This window comes from Miniopterus natalensis, chromosome 15 (genome assembly GCF_054644295.1).
Source record: "Miniopterus natalensis isolate mMinNat1 chromosome 15, mMinNat1.hap1, whole genome shotgun sequence".
Lineage (NCBI taxonomy): Eukaryota > Metazoa > Chordata > Mammalia > Chiroptera > Miniopteridae > Miniopterus > Miniopterus natalensis.
Window position 1 is genome coordinate 2,952,780 of NC_142095.1, and position 19,829 is coordinate 2,972,608.

At 58.8% G+C, this 19,829-nt stretch overlaps 1 protein-coding gene across 10 annotated transcripts in view; it reads left to right on the forward strand.

Annotated features, from left to right (window-relative positions):
* CACNA2D2 (calcium voltage-gated channel auxiliary subunit alpha2delta 2) overlaps positions 1-19,829 on the forward strand; it is a 110,691-nt gene that overhangs the window by 66,360 nt on the left and 24,502 nt on the right. For all 10 annotated transcript variants that reach the window (XM_087824696.1, XM_087824699.1, XM_087824697.1 and 7 more), the window contains exon 4: positions 15,197-15,256. In XM_087824696.1, the coding sequence (XP_087680822.1) occupies positions 15,197-15,256 (60 nt within the window). The remainder of the gene's footprint in view (positions 1-15,196; positions 15,257-19,829) is intronic.

Below are 19,829 nucleotides of genomic sequence, written 5' to 3' on the forward strand. Positions count from 1 at the left end.
CACCAGATTTGAGGAACGGTGCTAGCTCCGGAGGGCCCTGCGTGCAGTCTCACTACTTCCCACAGATTCACTCACAAGGCCCACAGCACCCGCCCACTTCCCCAGGTAGAAAGGCCCAGCGTTCCTGTGAGAGTGCTGTCAGACGCAGCGGTCACAGGGTCACTCAGCCTGCTGCTCTCAGACTGGGGAAGTGTCCCTCGGGGTTATTTATCAGGCGAGATGCAGTCCAGGCTTGTGTCCTGGGCCTCAAGGTCACCCATGCCTCATATGTAGAATTCCCAGCTCGGCTCAGGGGCACAAGGTCAGGTCCTGGCTCATGAGATCACGGTCCCAGGGATGCTGGGGACACAGGTCCCGATGTCAGGGAACCAGAACAGCTCCTCTGATTGTGTGACTGGAGGGGGCCGGCCTGCCGCCCTGTCCCCGGCAGTGGCCCGCTAGCCTGCCCCTGGCTCAAGAGAGAGCTGCCACCATGTCCACAGGTTCCCATTTCAGAGTTCGAGCCACTGAGTGTCTAGAAGTTTCTCCTTGTGTCATATTGTGAATCCCTCTTGCAGAAACCTAATCCCGTTTCCTTGGCTCCACCCCTGGCTTAGACGTTCTTGCCCATAAGTCCTCCCTGTCCCAGGAGACAGGGACTGAGTCACCACCTCCCCACGTATCCGTCACCTCCCCCACTCTTCTGCAGGCTGAGCACCTCCATCTCAGACAAACTCCAGACTCACCCAGGCACATTCCCCAGGTCCCCTCCTGACATGCTCTCACTTTAGGGTGTACCGGTCTCCTGCCCCCAGGAGCCAGGCCCCCTCCCAGGCCCGAAGACTCAAGGACTCAAGCCTCCAGCCAGGCCTGAGCCTAAGGGAGGAGCAGGGGCACCACTAGCAGAGCCCACCCTCACCCTCCACCTCGTGTTCCCTCTCCTGCCGCAGTCAGTGGGGGACACAGCCCTGAGGGGCTAGAGCAAGGGCTCCCCAGCACTTGCCTCCTGAGCTGCCTTCAGCACCCCTCCTGACACTCAGCCCCAGAAGCCACCCTGACTGGTGCTGGGAACACTCAGGGCGACACCCCTACGGAGGTGGGTAGGGCCACAGCTGGATTTGGGGACTTGGCCAGGAAGAGAGGCGGTCAGGCCAGAAGTGTCACAGCGTAAGCAAAGGCAGGGACTGGTTGGAGGTGGCGGCATTGCAGGGCCAAGAAGGTAGCGGTGGCAGTGGGAGGCCTTGAATGCCAGGCACAGGGGGCTAGACCCCAGGCCCCTGTGTCATGGCACCTACCCTACAGGTGCTCTGTGGCTCTGGGGATGGCAGGTAGGGGTGACCCTAGGGGAGGCCCCTGGAGGAGTGCAGCTTTTTCTGGCTGATTAACACGAGCAAAAGTAAAAAGGACAGCCCTCCCTCTCACGGCACTGCCATCTCCCAGCTCGTTCCTCCATGGGACCCATTAATTCCCAGAGCTGGTATGGGCAGTAATGGGGGTTCTGCCTCCACTGGAGCACATCTCGGTGTGTCCTGAGCCCCCTCGTGCCTGGCTGCACCCACCCATGCATTCCCCAAGTATACACCAAGTGTCTACTGTGTGCCAAGCCCTTGGATAAATCAAGGATTGTCTGTAGCCAGACCCAACCCTGGACTCACACAGGACTCAAGCCTCTCTGCACAGCACCTCCTGCAGCCCAGAGGTGGAATTGCAGGCCCAGGGGTGGCTTTGGGGCCAGAGCCAGCCCCGGCTGGGCTCCCTCAGAGTGGGCCTGTGTCTTGGGCCGGCAGGAGCGGCTGGGAACCTCAGGTGTTTCACTGAGCCTCAGTTTACCACCACAGAAGGGCACCGTGATTACTGGCCTGCCAGCCACACTGGTAGTTGTGCAGGTGGGAGCTCTGCAGGGGGCTTTTCTGCTGGGGGGACACGGGGCTTCCCACCAGCACAGCAGCGGGGCCGATGGCTGCCTTCCCCTCCTCCTCAGTGGCTCTCGAGTCATCCGTCACTTACAGATTCTCTCCGTTTCTAAATAAAATGATCTGTTAATTTGAGTGAGTGATCGCCACTCGGCCTAGCGTCTCTGCAGCCCGGGAACAGCTTGTGGCTCCCGCAGCCGGCGCCGCCAGCCTGGTGCTGGTGGGAAGGGGCTGTTTTCGATTTAAATGCGAATCGAATGAGGAGAAAGATGTTTCTCTTGGCAGTTCCGTAGGAGCCCGCTCTTCTGACAGATGTTGGCGTTTATTACCCCATCCGGCCGGCATTTTGTTGAGCAGAATCGCTAATTATTTCAGAGGCCAGGCCACAGCCGAGGGGAGGGCGGCGACGCTGCGGCTTCGGCTGCGTCTGTCCACAGAAGGGCGCTGGGACCGCAGGCCCAGCCTGCCACCTCGCCACTCCCCTCCCGGGTCTGGGGACATTCTGGGTTTTGCTGTATGGAGTGGCCCGGAGTGGGGCCTGTTCTTGGCAGCACAGCTTTGACCTTGCAATGAGGACTCTGGAAGGTCACCCGGGGTCCTGGATCGCTGTGGTCGCGGGTCTATGTCTATGAGTGGTGGCCGGGAAAAGGCTCCAGAGGGTGGCGTTCTGGCCGCGTGAGGCCGAAGGCGTTAGGACCACGTGGGCCCAGGCAGGGGCGTGCTTGCTCGGTCGTGGGGCCGGGTGTTTTCATCACTGGGCTCTGAGGCGCAGAGGGGGGTTGATGTGACTGTGTGCTGTGTTTGTGGGTCATGAGCTACCTGGCATGAGTGCACGTGTCTATGATGAAATGATGGTGGCTGAGCTGCACAGGCCTTTGAGGTATGGCTCTAATTAATTTCTGTCCCCAGTCCCTGCACCGCAAGGTGAGAGAGGCCTTGGAGACCAGAGACCAAAGGGGACCGCGCCTCAGGAAGGGGGGACAAGGCTGTCCAGGATGCACGCAGCCATTGTGGGGGTGCCCGTGGTGAATGGACTATGGAGGTGGGTTTTCAAAGGGCGACCATGGTGAATAGACTATGGAGGTGGGTTTTCTGGTGGGCATGTGGCCCTGGCAGCCAGACCCCTGTCCTTCTGGTCCATCAGCTCAGGGCCTTTAACCTCACCTGGGCCAACTTAGAGCAGGGGAGCAGGGTGGTCCCCCTGACACCCAGCAGGGATCCCAACAGCCCTTTAGGACTGGTCTGAAGGCCTCCTGACTATACAGCCCAGGTCTGACTCCTGCAGTGTCCCCTGAGAACCAGCCCCACCTCTGCCCCCTTCCTCACCCCACCTCTCTTTCCTGAGCCCTGAGACAAGCGGCTAGATACCCTGACTACCCCCAGTCCTGGCCAGCTCAGGACGCGTCACCTCACTACCCCCATCCTTGGATGTCCCATCCCCTCCCCGCTCTGTCTCCATTACAGTTCTCCACCCGCACCAGCTCCAGGCCAGCCAGTGCTCAGCTCCCTCGCTTAATATAAAGGCAGCAGCAGCATCTGGGCAGGATTTTATAACCCTAATTAACACTGATCCCCTGGGGTCCCGGCTCTGGAAGCCTGACGTAGGCTGAGACAGGCAGAGCACAAGGCGGGGAGGGTCCACCCTGTACCTGGCCAGGGGAGGTGGCATCTGAGTCCACAGCAGCTGGGCCCCAGCAGATGACATGGAGCCCTGTGGCCCTGGGCCCTGGCAACTATCCTAATGGGGGGCACTAGGAAGCTGGGGGGTGCCCAGCCGCTCCCAAGCTAAGATCCTGCCAGGCACATCTGATTGACCAAGTGTCCCTCTCTCCTCTGGATAAAATGCCACCATGACATCCTTCCATTAAATAGGGCATGTTCAGAAGAGAAAATTGCTACTATTTTCCCCTTTTACTTCACTGTCATCAAAAATTGATCCCGTATAGCATCCTTATTTCAAAGAGTGAGCTAAAAAAAAATAAAGTAAAATCCCCACTCCTCAGAGCAGCAGCTGCATCAGGCTTCCCACTCCCCTCACACACACACCCCAAAAAGAGCCCTGGCCGTCGGAGGGAGGGCGCAACCGCCGGCCCCTCTGGGGCTGCTGAGCCCGCCGGACCCGTTGGGAGCGAGGCAGGCAGAGCTCGTGTGCCGGCAGAAGGGGATTTCGATCTGGTGAAATGTGGTAGAAAATGGGGTAATTGGGGGAGGTTAATTTGGATCTAAATGGAGTGATTCGTTATCTCAGTAAGAAGCCTCTCGTTTTCCAGGGAGACGGCTGTGCCTGCCAGATGCCCGCCTGCCCATTGGCTGGGTGGTGGCTTAGAGCCGGGCCCTGCTGCCCGCCAGCAATCAGTCTAGCCTCACAGAGCAGCTAGAGGGAGGGGGAGGTGAAGACGGGTATAGGAAGGGGGAACTGAGGCTGGGGAGAGCCGCTGGCCCCACACCCCACTGAGCACCGAGGCCTCCTGGCCCCTGGCCAGAGCTCCTTCCCATGGGTTAGCTGCCTCCTGGAAAGGAGAGAAGGGGTGCGGTGAGGGGTACAGTGTAATTTGGCTTATTCCCCAGGTCATTCAGCAAAGTATTGAGAAGCTTCTTCTGTCGTAAAATGTAGAATATGAACAATAAGGGTGAGACAGAGGAGCCAGGATAGACCACCTCAGGACCAGGTCTAGGTGAGTCTCCAGGTCGACCCTGAGCCTCCTGGTAGCCAAAGGAAAAAGGGAGACCCAGTTCTAATTTCAGAAGGTGAGACATTTAGATCAACTCCTCGTGGAAGCCAAGTGCAGCTTTCCTATGGGATGGTGTTTGGGGGAGACTTTCCCCATGGTGTCCCTCCCGCCTTTACTAGGAGCAGGATCTGGGAGCTGGCACTTAGGCTCCAGTTCTGAGAATGTCCCTCCTCCCCAGGCCTCAGAGCCCCATCTGTTCTTTGCCAGGGGCTACAGGCAGGAGCTGCTGGCAGTACTGGGATCACTGGTCACATGGGCGCGGTGAACTCAAGTCACAGTGCTGGGCTCAGCAGCTGGACAGACGTAGGTGTGGGCCCCGCTTCCTCCTCCTGCCAGTTCTGTGGCCTTGGGGTCCTCAGCTGCGTGTTCTGAGCCTCCTTCTGAGGCACGGTCAGTAGCCCCAGCCTCGCCCCATGGTTGTGTTGGTCACATGTGGACTGCGGGCCCCCATGAGTGAGAACTGCCATCACTAGGCAGCTGGTGGGCAGTTGGCTGGGGACTGGTGCGCAGATTTCCCTGGCCCAGGTGCGTGTCTGGCCTGGCATTGGCTGTGCTGTGAGTGTGGCGACGAGTGGAAGCCCCTCCCGCCACTGCGAGTGGTGCTGGGCCTGATTCATCCTGTGTCCCTGGCAGTCAGCACAGGCCACGAACAACGAACAACGATGTTTGTTGAAAGAAGAGGTGCTTTGGGGCCACCTTTTCACTGACTCCATACTCTAGTGTTAATTGGGGTAAGATAACACCGAACAGTGATCACCTGCAGAGGTGAGGGCTGGGAGGAAGGTAAACCCGTGGACAAATTGAGGGCACATTCGAGGAGGGGACCACTAGGCATAAATGAGGTGGGTGGCAGCCAGAAGGGTCCACAGGGCCAAGCGTGGGTGGGCAGGTGGTAGGACCTGCGGGTCCGGGAGCCAAGGGCCTAGTGAGCTGCCCCACACCCAGCCTCAGCGGGAAGCGGCCCTGTCTCACCTTAAGAGACGTCGGTCACAGGGCTTCGTCTTACTCCCCTTTCCTGTGGGGGGTCTGGGGACATCAGGCTCCAGAGTGCTGGGGAGGGAGAGCCCCCATGGCCAGGGCCAGACCTGGGGATGGGCCAGCAGACCTACGTCTGAGCAGAGCAGTGAGCCGAAAATCAAGGGGCCAGAGGCTGGGGTACTTCGGTGGGCTGAGGCTGGGCCAGCCCCAGGGCCCCAGAGAGCACCTGGCTCTGTGGATTCAGGGAAGGGAAGCAGAACCAAGAGTGTGAACAAGTTTTGGGCATAGCCTCACTGCTCACACCCACCCTAGGGGAGTCCCACCCCTTGCTGAGCGTTGGCTTTGCCACCTTGCCCTCAAAGAACTGTGACTACAAACTGAGTAACCACCTCTAAGCCTCACTTTCCTCATCTGCAAAATGGGATTGGAATGGGACCTGCTTTGTAGAGGCCTCTCCTGGGATCAATGAACAGGGCTGGGCATGGTGAACACTCAGCAGGGTGGCCTGTGGCGACAGGTCTGCGTGAGGCAGACAGGGCTGGTGCCAGGTCTACAGGGCACTTCCAGGAGCAGGAACACTTTACCCAAAGCCCCACTTGATCGCCTGGCCGCGGGTTTCTCCTCTGTGGGAAAGTTCTGGCCTCACCTGCAGTTTGCTCCGGGAGCTGCCCTCGTCTTCAGGCAGCCCCGGGGTCCACACCCCCCTACTCCCAGGAGACATCTGACTCTCTTACTGACCCTTCCTAAGAAGTCCAAGTGCCACTGGGCTCCCTGTAGCCTGCACTTGAGTATTCTGTTTTCTCACTGACACAGCCAAGCTCCTGAGATGGGTGGTGTCATTTTCCCATTTCACCAGGAGGAAAACTGAGGCCAGTAGAGCTGAAATCACCAGTCAGGATGGATCCGAGTCCTCTGTGCATCCATCACTACAGGGTTCTCTCCCACACAAAGCCAGCCCAGGGGGCCTTACCCAGCTAGGATTCAGGGGTTTCTTCCTTGGGAGATGGCATGGTAGAGAACAGACTCCCAGACCCTCGTCCCAGGAGAGAGGGCTGCAGCCTGACTCGAGGTGGAGGTGGCAGAGATGCCCCAAATAGGCAGGTGCTGCTTCATCCTCCCCAGCTGGCACCAAGGCTCTGTGGCCGTTGCTAGGCACCTGGAAGGCCCAGGTGGGCCCTACCTGTCGTGGAGCAGCCGTGCAGCATGGGGCGGGCACGGGGCCCGGGCAGGAGCAAGGCTGCCTTCCTCCTGCCCGCCCTCCTCTCACTTGGCAGCAGCAAGCAGAAGCCATTAGCGCCTGGCAGCCCGTGTCCCACAGCTCTGACAAACGCCTTAAATGTTGTCGCCAAGGCTCCAGCTGTCCCGCCGGCCGCCTTTACTCCTCATAATAACCAAGTGTCGAGGCTGATTGCAGCAGCGGGATGCAGCCAGTATTCAGAGCAGCTTCTACCCTGGGCGTTTCCACCTGGCAGCCAGGCTGCGCCTACCTCACCCTCCACCTTCAGGCCTTTGTCTGCCTGTCGCCCCAGCCCAGGCTCCTAGCTTCACCCCCAGGCCAGCCAGTGCCTGGCTTTGTGTCCCAGGTGGTGCCACCAAGGCCAGTGGGCAGTGATGGGGTGGAGTCCCAGGCGTCCACACCCAGCATGGCAGCCCGAGTGGAAAGAGCTGGCCCTGGCCAGCCTGGTTCAGCGGTTAGAGCATCCGCCTGCGCACCGAAGGGTTGTGGGTTCAATTCCTAGTCAAGGGCACGTACCTGGGTTGCAGGTTCATTCCACCCCAGTCGGGGGGCATTCGGGAGGCAACCAATCGATGTGTCTTTCTCACATCGACGTTTCTCTCTCTCTCACCCCACACACCCCTCCCACTCTCTCTGAAAATCAATGGAAAAAATGTCCTTGGGTGACAATTTAAAAAAAAAAGATCTGGCTCCAGTTCTCACTCTGCGTGACCTCTGCAGGGAGCCCCTGCTTCCTCCTGGTTCAGCCTCATCTCAGCCTCGGCGTCCTCGGCAGTGGGTTGGTAATAACCAGCAGGCTTCAGGGAACGTGCATAAAGGTGCGAATCATGATGTCCTAGGGGAGAGGCTCGGCCACCCGGCCATTCATCGTCCCCTCTCATGTCTGCCTTCATCCCCACACAGCCTCGTGAGGTCAGGATATCAGAGGCCTCATCTTAGAGATGAAGTGATCAAGGTTCAGAGGGAGGTGACCATCAGCTCTTGGCTGTGGCCCATGGGACACTGTGGCCCCTGGTCAGGGAGTAAACTAAGCCCCATTCTCCCCGGGGCTCTGCCAGGGTGGATAAGCACCCCTACCCGCCTGCCGACCTTGAGGGCTCCCTTCCCGAGAAACCCAGTTACAGCAAGCACAGTGTCCGGGCCAGATCTGGGTGGTCGACTTATGAGGTCTCTGTTAATAGGTTCCCTAGCCTTCCGGCGATGCTGGAGGGTGGTGGCAGGGAAAGGTACAGAGGGAGTGGTCCCTGCCTCCGTCAGACTGTCCCCTCTGACCTGACCGTGAGCAGACGTGAGGAGCTGGCACAGGTGTCACGGTGGGGCGATGGGGATAGTAGTGAAGGTGGTGGGGTGGAGGTGATGTTGATAATGGAGCTGATGGTGGAGGGTGGTGGTAGAGGCAAGAGCAATGGTGTTGGTGACTGTGACGATGAAGATGAGGGTAGCGATGGTGCTGATGGGGTGGAGCTATAGTGTTGGAAGTGGTGCTGGGTGATAAGGGCGATGGTGGCGCTGATGGTGGTGGGATGGAGATGATGTTGGAAGTGGTGCTGGGTGGTAAGGGTGACATTGGCAGTAGTGATGGTGGTGGTGATGGAGAATGCTGGCTGGCAGTGGTGCCAGGGAGTATCGTTGGCAGTCATGGGAATGCTGGTGGTGGCTGGGGGAGATCAGTGATGGCGACGGAGGTCATGGCGATGGTGACGATGGGGGTGACGGATGGCAGGGCTCCCTGTGCAGCGTACCTCACGGGGCAGCCCACCAGGAACCCCGCCCCGCACGTGGCAGGACGCAGTGGGGCATGATTCTCTTTTCTTTTAACCTCCAGTGAGCACAGCCTTCTGGGTAATGAGATGCAAATTGACAGAAAAGACAATGAGCCTGCCTGCGGCCGGTGGGGCAGCTTTTAGAGTCAGGCTGATTGCCTCTGTGCCAATTTGCATGGCATTAGCCATGCACGTCTCCTCCTACGAGCTTGTGCATTTCATCAGAGGTCACCTGGATGGTCTCTCTCAACAAGGGGTGGTGACCTGTGATCCACACCAGGGGCAAGGGCAGGGCCACTCTGGGCTCCAGGATGCGGCCCCCAAGGAGTCTGAGCCTGTGGGAAAGACCAGTGGATGGGCTGAAGGGTGGAGACTTCAGTCAGCCAGGGCTAAAGACAGGCCACGGCCCAGGGTCCTTGCATGGCAGACCCAGAAGGGCTGGTTAGCCAGCACTATGGGTCTATCTGAGCATGTGTTGCGAAGGTAACGAACAAGTCTCAGGCAGAAGGGAGGCCTGGCCCTGGCCTGGGATGCCTCCGTACAGGTCCAGGCTCTGCCCCTAACTGGCACCATCACCTGTGGTCCTTCCAGGTCTTGGCTCCCCCACTGTACAGCGGGGCCCCAGCCTTATTGTTTCCACATTGAAGGTGGTGGTCTTCAAGCCAGGCCCTGCCTGTGGTGGTCTCAGTAAGAGTGGCTGGGGCCAGTTTTCCATGTTAAGGTCACACATTGCATCCTTTAAGCAGGCCTGTCCTGTCACTGTCACCATCACTCAAGGCTTCCCCTGGAATCATTCCTGGAGTGGAACTGAGAGGGGCCCAGGCCGTGCGGAACCCAGGCAGATGCCCAAACCACACCCTGTAGGCTGGCTGGCCATCCCTCCTGTTCTGTCCATGGTGCTGAAAGTCTGGACCCTACCTGCCCTGGGGTCCCTGCTGCCATTTGCTCCCTGATCCCTGCACCCCCTGTAACCCAGCACAACCAAAGAAAGACTCCACTCCACCCACCCCCCAGGACAGATGACAGTGGGGCCAAGGGCTCTTTCCCTCTGCCCTCCACCCCCAGCCAGGCCAGGACCCCATCAAGCACATCCTGGTGTCCCACTCCCTCTCCCCCCGAGGTTGGGCCTAATCAGAGCTAATCAGAAAATTATGAGCTGCCTGATTACTGATTAGATTCCTAATGTTAATAGAGTCGAGAAGGACCCGCTCAGGCTGTGTTTTAGGAAAAAGTATAAAAATAACATCATGGAAAGGGAACATGGCTGTTGGAAGGGGCTCTACTGTCCTCACAAGCAGGGGTTCTGCTGTCCTAGTTGGTGGGGGTGCTCAGGCTAAGCTCTCGGGTGGAAACACATGTCATAGCCGAGGGGCCTCCTAGCAGTGAGGTTTCCACCCCAGGTGGCTCTTAGCACAGAGGCCTCAGTCAGGTCCGTGCTCGGGGCAGTGGAATTGGATTGCCATGGGGAGCTAAGTGGGGCATAAGGAAGAACTTACTGATGGGACACCCCATGAGAGCAGGGCCCTGTCTGTACTGCTCATAGACCTACTCATGCCTAGTACAGGCCAGACACACAGTAGGTACTTAAACATCCACCAACAGGAAAAAGGGTGGTTCCCTGTCCACTGGAACCACCACCTGCCCTGTCCTGCCCCTGAGCCGTGGGGAGACATAGAGGCATCTGAGAAGGCGTCTTGCAGGAGGGTGTTGTAGCGTCAGGAGAATGGCTAGTCTGGGGCCAGGGCAGGTGTGCCAACTCCCCAGGGACCCAACTCCTGGCCACTCTGGCCAGGTGAGGGACCCATGTCCACACCCCAGCCTCTCACTCCAGCAAGGTCCAGTCGCTTTTGCTTCCAGAAAGAAGAGATGCCCACCGGGAGTGAGCACGACCAAGCCTGGGGGTGAGGCAGTGCACCCTCCCAGGAACCACAACATGAATGAATTTTTCCCTGTTACATGTATTCTGACCTTTTTTTTTTAAGAAAAAAATCCATTTTACTAATTTTTTTATCAACTCATAGATGACTGGTACAGCTGGCGAGGGAAAAGGTCAAGGGGCCTGTTTCTGCCATCAGGGTATGGGCCCGTTTCTGCCATCAAGGGTATGGGCCCCATGTGGCAGCTTCCCCGGCACCCTTCCCAGCTAGGAGTGCTGGTTGCTTCCTGCGGGTTTGGTTGCTGGAAGTTTGGTCTGGGGTCTGGGTCTTTGTTGTTCATTGTTCCCATGGTGGTTTTATCTTTAAGCTGAAAGCACAGTTAATACAGAAAAGGTGGGTCTGATGTGTCCTGGGACAGGAGCCAAGAGTATCCAGTGTGGATGGATGCAGGAGGGGATGAAAGAAAGGACCTCAGAGGGCAGGAGGGCAAGGCCAGTTGCCAGGTCTGCCCAGGAGCTGCTGGTGTCGGCGATGGACTTGATAGGAAGGCAAAGCCACCAGCATCTCCATTACCTGCTGTGCGCAAGTCATGGGTCCCAGGCAGCCCGCTCTGCCCATGGCAATGCCCTTCTCTCTACCCCTGAGAACCCAGCAGAATGGGAGATCGGGACAGGACCCTCCCTCAGAAGGGTGTGGGGAGGGAGGACATCCCCATAAAGCTCTGAGCACATCATATGCCACAGATGGTAGCGGTCAATGTAGCCAGGCACTGTCCCTGTGCACTTCCCGCAGGCTACAGGTTGTGCAAGGACAGGGCCAAGTTAGGATCCCCTGGCCCCTGACAGTGGATGGCCCTGCTTGGAGCAGGCGGTAGACAGAGGGACAAGTCCCCACTCGAGCCAAGGTGGCAGGAAGGAGAGAGGCAGGGCCAGGACACACACACACACACACACACACACACACACACACACGCCCGCCCGCCCGCCCGCCCGCCCGCCTGCACTGCAGCCCCTATTGTCAGCCCTGGGGCTCCAGCTCCCTCCTTGCTAAGCTGCATCTTACTTCATTATTATGCAGATATTTTAATTATGCAGATATGTTTTTAGACAGTTTTAAATATGTATATTATTTACTCATTAGACCATAACAGCTCCGGAAATTGGAAATCTGTATTTAGTACCTATCAGTGCACAATACCGAGCTAATACAGGGCAGGGAGGGAAGCCGAGTGGTGAGGGCGGCATTTGGGGGCAGTGCAGAGACTGCTGGGCACCCTGGTGCTTTCCCCTCCCAAGATCTGTGCCCAGCGACACCAAGGTTCAGGGTGGGCTCAGAGCAGCATCTGGGAGTCCTGTTACTGATCCCCTCTCCTGGGGTAATGGCAAAGGTGCCACTCTAGGGGCAGGTGAGGAGCACCTGAGCCCAAGCAGCCAGGCCCTTCCTGGCCAGACCTGGTTCTGCCCTGGGGCGTTCACTGTCCAACATGGGGGCCAGCCTGTGTTTGATGCCTCCAGCACTTCCTCAGCAGGGGCCTGTACAAAGGGGGGGACAGAGAATCCACCTCTCGGGTCTTGCCAGGGGTGGGAAGGGCGGGGAAGAGGCACAGTCTTCCACCTGTCATTGGATTAGCTGTGCCAGTCAGTGAAACCCTGGCCCAGGGTAGGTGCCAGGGGCAGTGTCTGGAGTCGTCCTGTGTCACGACCTTCCTCCAAACCCTCCTGCAGGGTTCTCGGGCATCTCCTTGGTGCTGTGTCCTGTGCCCCTTGGGTCCAGGGCTTTATTCTAAACGTCTTGCATCCTCTTGGAAGAGGGGGTAACTGTAGCTGAGACCAAAAAACTCATCTCCCCTCTGGGCTGCACAGAGCAAACCCCCTTTCAGGCTGGGCCAGCTCTGGGGGAAGAAGGGGCCCCACAAAAGGATGAAAAGCCTGAGGGCTCCAGCGACCCCCATGCCCCGCTTCTCCCAGCATACATTGGGGCTCTGCCCTCCAGGTGTTGGCCTCTCTGAGGGGCACCCACCATGGCCCAGGTCCCTTATTGCAGGTCATCGTCTGTGTCAGCTCCCTGGCAATTGAAACACGTTAAACTTAGTGAAATTTGAAGGTGTCTGTGGAGGGGGCTGCTCCCCAGGGGAGCTCTCTCCCCACCCAGCACCCCACCAGCCCTCTTTCTTGCCTTTTCCTGTAAGAACAGTTTCCAGAGCTGAGGGAAATTGAGTAAGTGAAACTCTGATAGTTGCCTCTGAAACACCCATCGTGATAGACTTGGCCATGAGCAGCCCTCCTCAGCAGTCCCACCGCAGTTCCCTCCAGTGCCTTGACCGTGAAGGGAACACCACGGGCCAGGCCAGCCACCATCAGCAACGTCGTAGCAGCTTCCCCCTCCTGAGCAGCCCTGAGCCTCCAGGATATGACGAGGGAAAGGGGCTCAGAGAGGTTAAACCACACACCTAGGGTCACACAGCTGGCAGGGCAGAGCAGGACTCAAGCCCAAGCCTCTACCCAGGTTCAGAGCCACTCTGACCTTGATTTAGCAGATGTACATTGTGTACCTACTATGTGCCAGGGACCAGGTTACTGTAAACTCGACAGCTGCAAGATATGGCCCCCACCAAGCTCCAAGCTCAAGAGAAAGCAGACGAGGCGGAGGGTTCTCTGAGTGCCGTGATGGGGACAGTGGGGGCTTGGCAGGGCTCAGGGAGTGGTTCAGAGGAGAGTGAGCTCTGCGCTAACACCTCAGGGGTGAAGGCATGAGCCAGGCTAGAGTTATCTGGGCAGGAGTCCACAGGAGGGAGCAGAAGGTGCAGGGCCTGGTAGCAGGAGAGCCAGAGACTGCAGGTGGCCCCAAGAGCAGAGCCCGGAGCCCAAGCAGGGAGCCAGTCCCAGAGGAACAGGCCCTCGGGGTCGGGAATGGGAAGGGAGCATATCTCCCCAGACAGAACTACTGCCCCACCTCCGCCCCGCCCTGCTGGGGGCCTTGGTAGGTTGTCCCCTTACCTCTTGGCCTCAGTTTCCTTCCCCATTCTTCCTGCCCCCGGGCCATAAGGAGGACCTAGGAGAGGTGGGAGGAAAGCTCCTAGAGGATGAACCTTGGGGCAGGAAGTGAGGGTAGACGGGAGCTCAACGCTCTGAGTGCCTGCCAGGGAGGGGGGGAGCCCTTGGGCTGGGGAAGGGCAAAGGGAGGCTTCCAGAGGAGGTGACCCGATCTGATGGGCTGGCTGAGATGGCGGGGAGCACGTCCCAGGCAGGAGTGGGTAACAGAGGAAGGCCCTGGGGTGGGCAGGAGGCTTGGTGCTTAGAGCCAGCGAGAGGAACCCAGGGGACCACTCCCTGTGGGCAGCTTCTGGGGTTTGGAACACGGGGGCTGTCAAGAACCTACCCACTCTCTGAGTGGGTCCAGTTACTATTTCCAATTTACACCCAGGAAATTGAGGGCAGGGAAAGCCCCTTGCTCAAAGAAGGCAGGATTTGAACCCAGGCCAGGGCTCCAATGCTCCAGGGCCGAGGCTCTGCACCCCAACTCGGGGCCCCTCAGGCATGCCCGTGGGTGGTCCCAGCCCTGCCACCCTCTTGTCCTCACGCCTGACTGGGCACGGGCAGCCACAGCTGCCCACTCCACCGTCATCCACGTGCCCAGCCCTTCCTGCCGCACCGCCAGGCCTGTGTGTTTAGCAGTTTCCACACGTTCAGCGCCCGGGGATGCTCTGATTGATCTGTAACACCGAAAAAATAATAATGGCTTGATCGTTACTGAGGATTAAAAGTAATCCTTTTGCTGTGGCTATTGCAACTCTGTTATTCACGAGTCAGCGGGCTGACCCGGGCCTTTGAGCCCGAGGGACTCCGTGAATTCAGGGAGCTGGTTGCCAGGGGCCCCCTCCCCCTGGGGCTCCTGGCCCTTACAGCCCATGTTCCTGGGGCCTGACTTCTCAGGTCAAGGCTGAGCCCTGAGAGGGTAAGGAAAGGGGCGTGCAGCCATTGCTCAAGGCTCCCCCTTGCGGTGCAGCCCCAGGGGCTGCTCCTTAGGCTTCACCCCCTCTCGTCCAGGCCAGAGGCTGAGCTTGTGTAATAGGTGCTCAGTTAACAGTAATGACAAGTGTTGTTAACCATACACGTCACACAGTGATGTCCTCTGCAGAAGGGCACTGCAGGCTTGTGAATGAGGGGCCTCGCCTATCCTGGGGGACTGTGGTTTAGGCGGAAAGGAGGCCCCAGGATGGAAAGGGAGGGGCAAGAGTTGGGGCATCAAGAAAGCTTTGCCTTTTATTTTATTTTTCATTGATTCTAGAGAGACAGGGAGGGAGAGGAAGAGAGAAATATTGATGTGAGAAAAAAACATCCATTGGTTGCCTCCCATGTGCCCCCTGATGGGATAGAACCGGAAATCTGAGTATGTGCCCTGACCCAAGACCCTTTGATGCATGGGATGGCGCTCTAACCACTGAGCTACACCAGCCAAGGCGAAAGCTTTGCCTTTTATATATAGAGTCATTGGAAGCTGCCAAATGATGGGCCAGGCTTGTCCGGACAGAGGGCTTGGAGAGCCCTGCTGGGAAGGGGCTCGGAAGCCGGAACAGGGACAGAGTGGTGGGCCGGGGGGGGCAGAGGTGGACTGTGGGCAGAGGTGCCTGATCGAGGCACTCTGCCACTTGGCGCATTTCACCCTTGGCTTGAGAGGGCCTTCCTCAGCCTCTGACCTCCCTACCCTCTGTCCTCAGAGACTGGCTGATGCTGCAGAGACCTTCCAGAAGGCCCACCGCTGGCAGGACAACATCAAGGTAAGACCTACAGTGCCCTCCTCAGCCCTGAGCACCTGCCCACCCCTGGCAAGAGTGGATGTGAGTGGGGGCAGGCTGCCCAGGCCCACTGAAGAGGCAAAGAAGCCTCTTGACTCCAGGACTCCTCCAACTTCAATACACTGACCTGAAAGAGACACTGGGGGCGGAACACTAACCCTTTCCCAGGACCTCCCTAAGCAGCAGCCCATCTTCCAGGAGCCCTCGGGCTGGGATCAGGGACCAGCCTCCCTTCCACTGGTGGAGCTGGGACAGAGCTCAGACACCAAGGGGTAAAGGTGTGAGGAGCTGGTCAGAGGACTCCTCTAGAGCATCCGAATGTGGGGGGGGGGGGGTGCCTCACCGGCCCAGGCCTCATGCCCAGGTGACCTCATAAATTCAGGCAGCTGTTTTACTCGAGCTGGGCTGGATACCCCTGCACCACTTCTGTCAGGCCAGCATCTCAGGGGGTCACAGGAAGCTAGGGACTAAGGTAGGGTTCCTCCCAGACTCGGGGAACCCTCAGTGCCAAGGATAAGGGAACCCTCAGGGACCAGAGCAGTAGTCAGGACTCGCCATGTTCTTCCACAGCTGCTCAGGTGTCGGGACCATGCCTCCTGGTGGCCTCTGTGCTAAACACGGGAAGAGGCACTGAGAGCTGTCCCTGGGACCCTTGAGGAGAGTAGGGGTGGGGCAGGACCTGGCCCACCTAGGGGAGAGGTGGGATCGTTACCCTGCACTTAGTTGTTTCACCTGCCTGAGGTTACCTGCTGGTGGGGTATCAGGTGCCAGTGAGTTCTGTCTGGTCCCCTCCCCCCCTCCTTGGCCTGATATGCCTCCCCCCCAGCTGTGGGTGTGACCACAGGGCCAGCTGCCCCACCCTCAACCCATCAGTTTTCCTGTCTGTCTGTCCCGGAGGTCTCTTGGGCAGGGTGGAGCTGTAGTCAGCCCCTCCCCAGATGCAGGGTCAGGGCCTGCTCTTCCCCAGCCACCAGGCTGAAAGGCACTTAGTGCTAATGGGGGCCCATTAGCTGACACAATGCCAGCCCTGCCCGGGCTGCCAGGGAGAACTGGCCACAGCTGCAGGTGGGGACTGGCCAGGCCAAGGGAGATATGGGGACTTGAGACTGGGGGAGGGATGATGTTTTTTGTCCCTTGCAGGCACACCACCCACCCTTGAAACTATGTCCTTCCCAGTGACCTTCAGAAGGTGATAGATAAGGGGCCATGCACTCAGGAGCACCCAGCCTGTGCCACAACCCCAGTGTCAAACTCAGGCCCTTTAGGAAAGTCCATCCATGTGCCTAGCTGGGGCCCCTGTGGACAGCGTGACCAGGGGCAGCTGGAGATTGGTCTTCTTACCTCTGAAATGGGGAGGATGACTCCCCGAAGTTCTGGGCACAGAGGAGATACTTGGTCCACGGGGGCCAGACTGGAATCCACTGCGTAATCAGTAGGGTGTGGCTCTCCCTGTGTCAACAGTACACAGTAGGTCTACATGTAGGCTTCTGAGAAACGGACAATGGTGTACCCTTATGCACACACACACCCTGTCAACTCCAGCCTGGGGACTTAGGGGCTCCTGTAGTCTACAGGGTCAGAGCAGGGACAAGAGAGGGAAGGGGAGATGTCTGGACATGAAGCCCCCCTGCTCTCCTCCCCAGTCCCAGGTCATGACCTCACACACCTGGCCATGGCAGGGGCAGGGAACCTGCGGTCATAGCCCTTGGGCACCAGGGAAACCACAGCCCTTGTTAGCAGGCAGCACCTCCCATAGCCCTGCAGACAGCAGCAGGTGCTCTGGTGCCCACAGCACAGGATAGATGACGGATGGCCCACCTGTCGGACAAAGTCCCTGGCACCAGCACCTCACTGTGCCATCTTTATCAGCCATCTAAACCGCCACCAGGAAGGAACTGGGCCCTGGTACGGGTTGAGGAGTCAGGGGAGGCCATTGGCCCCAGGACCTCATTGCCAACAGCAGGACCTATGGGAGGCAAAGCCCTGCCCTGGGAGTCTAATAGAGGGCGCAGTCCTACCCCAGGGAGTCTGATGGGGGAGATACAGCCCTACCATGGAGAGTCTGATGAGAGAGGCAGTGCTGCCTGGGAACCTAGAGCGAGGGCTGTGATGGCTAGGCCAGGCCAGAGGAGCCAGCTGGGCAGGACAGGTGGCCTCCCCAGCCTGAGGTCTGCCCCCGCCATCAGGCTGGCCGCCTGCCTCCCTGCCAAGCCGGCGACAGACGGCTCTCTCAGAAAACAATCCTCTTGGCTGAGTCGAGCTGGTGGAGAGCCAGGGCAGGAAGACTAAGCGTCCTCACTGGTGAGGCCGGGTAGCTGGCCTGCGCCCTGCGCGGAAGCCTGGTAGGCGGGCGGCAGTCAGGGCCGGCCAGGCCATGACATCTGCCTTCCAGGGCACCAAAGTGCTATTCCCTAGGCCCCTCCATGCTCCCATCCTCACCTGTCCCCTGCCTACCAACCCCTGGTGCCCTCTCTCGGGCCAAGCTACAGCTAAGGAGAGTATATGTGTCATCTATACGAGGGCCCCGGGCCCCACAGCCCCACCCCTCACATGTCATCTGTGTACAGAAATCCGTGTGGGGGGAGGTGTGAGCTCAGAGGAGTTGATTCCCTCATGCCTGCCCAATTTGAGCAAAACGGCCCCTTAATCATCAGTGAGATGAAGCGGTGCCTGGGAGTCTTCATGGGGTCACTGGGGTCTGCACTCACTGCTTGGGATCCCAGAGCTCACATGTTCAGGTCAAGATCAAGGCCAGGGCCCTTTGCCAAGGCCCCTGGATGCCATCGCTGGGTGCTGCTGCCTCCTTGTCTAACCCAGAGGTGGGCACTCTGTGCAGCCAAAGCAGACAGAGGCCTTTCCAGGGACCCTCCCGCCCAGCCCCTGATGGCCCCATCCTGCCACAGCCCTAGCTGCACGTCTCAGCAAGCATAGCAACCACAGCTGTGTTTACCATGATTTTCACGTTCGGCCTTGCCCGCCACCACCCTCCACCAAGGAAGGACATGGGCTCGCCCTCCAAGGTGGGAGAGGTGGGGAGGAGCCCTGCCCACCTGCACCCCAGGCCCTAGAGACGAGGACAGCGGCATACAGACTCCTGAGGCTCACCCGTGGTCTGCAGGGGGCTGAGATCCTCCTGGGTGACACGTTCCCCCTGTGTCCTTGATGCCACCAGCATCTGATCCTCTGCTGAGACTGTGAATCAAAACAAAGAAGCCATTGGAGCAGCTGGAGGGGTGGCCAAGTAAATGCCAGGGGCGGGGGGGAGGGGTCCCAGGGGCAGAGGTGCAGGCAGGTCCCACCTCGGCCTGTGAGGGAGCCCAGGGAGCCCAGAGGCCTGAGAGTGACTGACCCTCAGCCATGCCCTTCCCCGTCCTTGCGGAAGGTTTGCCTGGAAAGTTGGAGGGTGAAGCCCCCGTGCTAATCTGCAGTCCTCCCACCTCGCGGCCTGTTTCACTGCTGAGGGAGAGCGAGCCAGAGCCGTGTTTATAACCCCCTTTTAGATAACAAATCACATTTTCTTTTCGCCAGCAAGTGTGTTGAATTGATATTTTTTCCCCTCGGTTTAATGGGTTTGTGTGTTCAGGAATGATCTTCATCAACTGAAACTCCTTATTGTGTTTGATGTAATGTCAGCTTTCATTATGTACTTCGGAGCCAGGCACAGGGAAGGGCCAGGCACCCTGGCGCCTGGGCCCCGCCCTCATGGGGGCCTACCTGCGCCCCAGCTTCTTGAACTGGTGGGTGGGAGATGTGGGAGGGGTTGGAGATGGGTTCAAAGCCTCTCTGCCAGTGTCCTCTTCTGTACGGCTGGGTCACAGGGCTGTTGGGAGGACCCGTGATTGAAGGTGTGCGAAGCGCTGGACATAGCAGACGCCTCAGAGGACTGAACTGTTGAGTGGCCAGGTCTTACATCCATCAGGGGGTGTGGTGTTCCCCAAGATGACTCCAAGCATGGAGTCAGTGGTCCAGAAAGCTTGCACTGTGCCTGCAGGTTCAGCTGGTCACCTGCACCCCCGGACCATTCGTGGGAAACACCTCACAACTATTCCCCCCAACAGGCCCCCTTGACTGCCTCAAACCATGGCCTCAGACCCAGCACCTGGGCAGTCACTGAGGCCAAGCCCTCCCCCCAAATCATAAGGAGCCTGAGCTCAGGGAGGGAAGAGTGCAGCCCTGAGGTCACACAGCAGGTGGGGCCCAGTCAGGCCCAGCTGAGGGGCGGCCACCGTGGAGTAAGAGCTGGCTCTGTGCTTGCTGGTCTACAGTGAGACCCCCGGGAGTACACGGGATCATCACCCCCATTTTCAGACCACAAAGAAACAGGCTCCCAGTGAGCGGGACTGCCAGGGCCAAGCTGCAGGTTTTGCTGTGCAAAGTAGGACTAAGGAGCGCTGGGGAGGGTGACCCAGACAGTGACCCTGTCCCATGTCCTGGCCCGGGTGCCCATCGGGGCAGGGGTAGAGTGGCCCCTTCTGAGCGGGTGGGACTTGATGGCACCAGCTTCACCTTCTGGTGGCCTCTCTCAGCCTTGCTCGGTTCTGATTAAAGATCATTA